The sequence below is a fragment of the Dipteris shenzhenensis genome, chromosome 3 (assembly GCF_047967505.1).
Source record: "Dipteris shenzhenensis isolate YYH24624 ecotype China chromosome 3, Dip_SZ_1.0, whole genome shotgun sequence".
Classification (NCBI taxonomy): Eukaryota; Viridiplantae; Streptophyta; class Polypodiopsida; order Gleicheniales; family Dipteridaceae; genus Dipteris; species Dipteris shenzhenensis.
The window spans coordinates 60,002,795-60,008,735 of NC_141598.1; the positions used below are offsets into that span (position 1 = coordinate 60,002,795).

General features: G+C 44.7%; 1 protein-coding gene across 1 annotated transcript; it reads right to left on the minus strand.

The window, feature by feature from the left end:
* Window positions 1–3,033: 3,033 nt before the first annotated feature.
* Window positions 3,034–4,772, minus strand: LOC147904099 (large ribosomal subunit protein eL43z). Its single transcript, XM_087372696.1, has 5 exons — window positions 4,637–4,772; window positions 4,362–4,401; window positions 4,191–4,279; window positions 3,418–3,500; window positions 3,034–3,279 (listed from the first exon to the last, which is right to left on the minus strand). Exons 1-5 carry the CDS (start codon window positions 4,637–4,639, stop codon window positions 3,216–3,218), a joined length of 279 nt encoding a protein of 92 aa, XP_087228822.1. The 5' UTR covers window positions 4,640–4,772; the 3' UTR covers window positions 3,034–3,215.
* Window positions 4,773–5,941: the final 1,169 nt, after the last annotated feature.

Sequence of the window (5,941 nt, forward strand, 5' to 3'; positions counted from 1 at the left end):
TCAATTTAGAGTCTGAGAGAGACCCCTTCTGTCGTAGCAAGTTTACCTTCTCCCTTGCTTGAGCATCCAATGCCCTTTCGTTGAATGCCCTTGATTTCCCGAGAGCTCGTGCTGCCTTGACCACTGCCTCCACACCTCTATCAAAAGCCTCAATCAGGTCCATCACTCCCTCAAATCCCTATCTCCAAGTCTCCTCTAGCAGGTTGCAATTTGTCTCGTTAAGGAGTGAGGAGTAAAATTTGAATGTCTGCCTGCCCTTCCTCAACGGCTGGCTACCCACAATGAACGTGATAAGGCAAGGCATATGATCCGATACGATCTGAGAATGGTCGACACAGCCCTCCCATGGCAGACAGATCCAAGATGCACCACCACTGATCCAACACAGGTCCAAGATCGCCGATTGTATGCAATTGCCCCTTCTCCGATACCACGTCGGACTATTATCAAGCAAGTTCAACTTCTTGGCTTCGACTAGTGCGTGTTGTTCCTCCAACACAACCCAAGCTTTGCTACGAGCCTCAGAGTGGTTGAAGTCACCAACCACCACCAGCTTGGCATCCAACTTCAACCCACTCATCCAGTCCCACCTCTCCTCACACTCGCTAGGATCCGTCGAGGCATATACGGATGTAACTATAACAAGGTCTCCATCTATATCAAAACGGACCCCAACCGCCGAACCCTCGTGTGAAAAGGCTTTTGAAGCTTGAAGCCCCTACTACAGTATTACGGAGCCTCCAACACCCCTTTCCTTGCATGCATAAAAAACATCAAGCCTTTTGAAGAGGGCTGCCAAGAACTTCGCATCCTCCCCAAGCTTGATCTCCTGCAGACAAATGACATTGACCTTCCACTGGCCAATCTTCTCAGCAAGTACCCACCTCTTCGCCTTGAGCCCAAGGCCGTGCATGTTCCAAGAGACTAACTTAATCTGCATGAGTGATAGGTAAATTAGAACTGACCAACACATCGTAGAAGTTTTGCCTACTAGCTTTCCCCTTTTTGCCATAACCCTTCACTGGAGGATTTTCTTTATGAGTCCTTTCTGTTTGAGAACTTGCGCAGATCTTCCTCTGGCGGTCCGAGCCTTTGCAGTAGAGCCAACTTGTTGGTGGACATTTCTCCAAGTGGGGCTTGCTTCTGATTCCTCTGTGTGCTAGCAATTGTTGCGGGATTCTGGGAGGCTTTCTCCTTGATCATGTCCTCCAATATGAGCTCAGAGCTCCTTGCAAGGATCTTCTCAGAGCTCTAAGTTCCCACATTCTTGGCTCCTTTGGCTTTTCCATCTAATTGATTTCCTTTGGCACTTCTTCCTAGTTTCCCGCCTTCTTTTCCTAGCCAGCCTTGTGTGGACACTGTCAAGCGAAGTGGCCAATCTCTTTGCATGAAAAACAAGCGTTAGGGAAAGGGCTGAACTTGACTCCGATACAAATGAGTTCGAAGTCCCCAATATCCAACTATACCACCTCTAGAGGTTTCTATGAAATGTCCCACAAGATGCAAACCCTTGGCATTAGGTTGGTCTCAACTGTTTGGGAAGCGGGAGCAGAGATGACCAACCCCAGCTCCTTCGCAATCTCCTGCGCAACCAGTCTAAGCATGAAAGGAAGAGGGGATTAAGACCCAGATTGAGCACACATTTCGCAATTCTGTTGCTAGGTATGACACTACGTATCCCACAGAGCCAAAGAAGGGAATGCTTCCCCTATCCAAGATCTCCTCCACCGTCTCGACTCACATATCTGAGGGCTCATTCTCCACCTATCAAAGTCCGTTTCAACAAGTCTTGCCCATGAGATATACGACTACGTCCTTCTCCCTGAGCTTTGCGTATTCCCGTATAATAGTGCTACTGGAGACTAATGCTCTAAAGACCAACCGCATCCTCTGACACGCCAAGGACGAGCTTCCCAAGATCCCCAAAAATCTCGCCAATGAGGCCTTGGTAGGCCTGCCCGACTTCTTCTACAATATCCATGTCCTCCGGGTTAGTATTTTGTGTGCTGGATGTAACCGTCCCTTGGTCATCCTTCGCCCTCTTCACAACGAGGGATGCAAAGGGGGACTTGGGATTCATGAGGTTTGCCCCAGATATACCTTTTGACGGTTGGGAGCTTGAGGGAGCTATGGCGTGCAACAAAGCATCCAAGGTTGCCCAACAGCAGCTCGGTATGATAAACCCTTAACATTGAAGAGCTACACATTTCCCATTTACTTCATCATATTACATGAATCTTCATACCATTACACATCACATTACAATAAGTTATTCTCAATATGAGCTTTTTTTCTTGGCATGTTTTATTGGTAAAACATTAATAATGGGCTACTACTTCTACATGTTGGAGGATCATGGAATCCTTGGTTTCCTAAAAGAGTGCCCGCAAACATGTATTAAGGTTGGATATTATCCATAGAATGATGCTTAGAGCTAATCATTATTGCTCCCATAGACAACTTAGAGGGCTAGTGATCAATCTTTCATGTAAATGAACGTGGCTCTAAGTTTCTGATCTAGGAAGTAGAGGTAGTCGAAAAGATTAGTCACTTACGAGCAGCAAGAGGAGCAGTGGACTCTCTCTCTCTCTCTCTCCCTCTCCCTCTCTCTCTCTCTCTCATTTTTATCAAGGAAGAATAAGTAATCAAAAAGATTAGTCACTTAGAAGAAGGGGATGGGCGGGGGAGGGCCTCGCACTCCGCCAAATATGCTCTCTCTCTCTCTCTCCACCTCCGATCTAATTTATCAAAGAGAATTTGATCAAAAACATCATGGACTCGCTCCCCCAATCTGGCTGGCTGACTGGCTCTCTCTCTCTCTCCCTCTCTATCTCTCAAAACACAAACACACAAGCAATGACTTCCACCTTATCGCCAATGTTAATCCTTTACCAATGTATGCATTCCGAAATTTATACCTGATCCACTTTTGCTGCTCCCAAGAAATCTTACATCATGTCAAAAGGGCCTTGTAGAGATAATCATTAGACATGAATATAATATAAGCAAGCATAAGCCCATGCAGATACCATGAAACCAGAAAGATTCATCTTCATTCCAAATTATGACCTTCACAAATTACTACTAAAAACTTCAATGGGCAGTGAAACCAGAGATCAGCCATCACCACTGATGGAAAGTCATCGCTAACAGGTTGCACAAACTAATCTCCAAAAGCTCAAAAATTAGGTCTTTCCTAAGGGTGCACCTCAAAGTCACCCTTCTGTCTGCTCCCTTAAGCGCCTTATTGTACTTCTAACGGTCACCGCACTAGCCGTGCTGCAAAAGACATAAACAGAAACGTACATTGAAATAGAGCATCACGAGATAGAACCAAGCTGCAACAAAGATTTTCCTTCCATATAATCCTTACAATTCTTCCGTTATCAAATCCACCTTTTGAATTAAAATACTTACTTCAAGGTGTATGCACCCCCAGCCTTGATTTTGTTACAATCTTTGCAAGACCATATCCCAACAGCTTTCCTTTTTACTGCATACTGCCAATTTGTGTAGTAAGGAGGGTGAGACCTTGGAGGTAGGATCCAATCAAGAATCCCAAAACGATTATAGGCATAAAAAGAATAATACATACAACAAAAAACAGTTGATACATCGTCTGACTAGAGACAAGCCTCACAGCACTACTGTGTGAGACGTTGCACTCCATTCCTGGTCCGTCAGACTTTAAAAACTACTGTTACAAGGCTGCTGACATGCTAAGCTTGACCCAGCAGAGAATATATTTTCAGTGACAGAAAGCAGAGACCCTGCCAGTGCATTCCATAATGCAAAGGATTTTGTACCTTGAATGTGCCTGCATCATTTCTTATTTATTCGTCAATGTGTATGTGTGTTTAGTGCGAGGGCGCAAGAGTGAGTGAGAGTGAGTGTGCGTGCGTGGGCGTGTGTGTATGTGTGTGTGTGTTTTTTTTGGGGGGGGGGGGGGGGGGGGGTGAGAGAGAGAGAGAGAGCATAATTTGAGCTCTGCCTCCATCTGTGGTACCAGAGCACTCGCTAACGTCCATGACTCAGATAGAAAAAGTAGTAAAAAATGGACATCGTTGTTATGAGCATGTTTAGTTGGACTAAACTAAAACACATAAAAAATTTCTCTTCGAAGTTTCCGCAACGACTAGGCAATGAAGACTCTGCGAAATTAACAAAGAGAACATGTATCAAGGTCTCACCTTTCCACAAAATTCGCAGAAATACTTAGCGTGCTGGCTGACCTCCATCTTTTTTATTTGTTTCCTCAAGCTGGCACCATACCGAGTACCTGTATAAGAAACAAGCAAATTAAGTCTTCCATAACAGGATATAACTTGCCAAATGAAAGGTAATAAAACGTCAGAACGTACCATACTTTCCGACAATGCCAGCCTTCTTGGTGCGCTTAGTCTGCGGAAAAACGAATAAATCAGTAAACCACAGCTGAGATCTTAGTAGAGGAGAGAGATCCTTCGAAGAAGGACGCTAGGTTTAAGAAAATAAACTATGAAGGTAGTAAATGTATTCATAAACTCGGGAGGAGTCAAAAACAGAGCGAACATGTACAGGGAAAGATCAACAACAGTTACACAAATTGAACGAAAGTTTCCAAGGAAGGAGAGGTTACAAGAAATGAAGGACATACCATTTTGTGCAAGGCGGAGGTAGAGCAGGAGCCTTGCGGGAGACTTGAACACGCACACAAACAAGCTCAAAAGAGAACCCCTCAATACTGCTTCTCGCGATTTGTCTATTTAGGGTTTGCCTATAGGACCTTTCATAAGGTTGCCTTCACATATGACCTCCTAAGGACACTTTTTAGTGAAGATTGGCTTTCATAAGTCAAAAATATTTTTCGACGGAATTTCTTGGATCCCTTTCCGCGTGTAATTCTGTGGTTGGCACCGCCTTCATACGTGTCCTATTTCGTGTGGTTTGGGTTCGTTGCGTCGTGCATGGATATCGATGGCTTTCCACGCGTTGTTTTTTGGTTGGGACTCTTAATGCACCACTATTGTTGGCTTCCTTGCATTGTGCATGGACACTCTTCTTTCGTCGACTTCCTCCGTCGGTTCTTCGGATGGCAACGGATTTCGTGAGTATGGCCTCTGTTGTGGTGGAGAGAATCATGGAGCAATCAGGTGCAAGGACATGGGCGAAGATGCGTTCGCTAATTCCGTTCGTGGTTCCTGCCTACTACAAATATGCTTCTTTCTACTCCAAGGATCTTGCATGCACTGTTTTGGTGGTCTCTCGTAATTTTTTTTGTTGAAGCTATGGCTGAGCATCAATTGAGCGCGGAAGACAGTGTTGGACACCATGTTTGCACGCATTCGCCTCATGGAGGACACGGTTCCCCACAGTCGATGGATATTGGAGATAATACCTTCCACAGGGTTTGATTTCTGCCTCTTGTGTTTTCATTTTCGATTCGTTTATTTTCATTTTTCTTTTTGTGATTAAGTTTTTACTGATTATTCGTTGCCTTGTACAGAAATGGTGAAACATGCACTGGGCAAAGCTACTGTGGAAACGGACGAAGACACAATGTCAATGATGCATGGTATTGGTGGACGCTATGAAATTTATACCTGTTGTGTAGAATTACATAGTTTCTGTGTTTGTAATAGCTCTGCATGCATTTGTAGATCCGACTCCGCGAGCCTTCGACCGACCATAAATTAGAACACAAAAAGTCGCCACCAACATTCAGTTCTCCAATCTGATGTCATGTGCTAGTAGACGTCCGAAGCAGTCCGACCTATTGAAAAACTCGCCAATCGCCAAAGATACTAAACATTCTTTGCGCAAGCAGTTTCAGGCAGCAGCTCACGAAGCGTTTGTCGAAGGTACTATTCATTGTTTTGGTTTCAAGGTATACTGAGAATTCGTCAAAAAGCCTGTGGGGCTCGATTCTCCCATTTGCAAATTCTCTATGCTGTCGCCCGAA

Coding starts and splice junctions, on each gene's coding strand:
- LOC147904099 (XM_087372696.1), bottom strand. Junction 4,280..4,361: donor TGGCATTGTCGGAAAGTATG/GTACGTTCTGAC, acceptor TTTCTTATACAG/GTACTCGGTATGGTGCCAGC. Junction 3,501..4,190: donor TCTGCGAATTTTGTGGAAAG/GTGAGACCTTGA, acceptor ACAAATTGGCAG/TATGCAGTAAAAAGGAAAGC.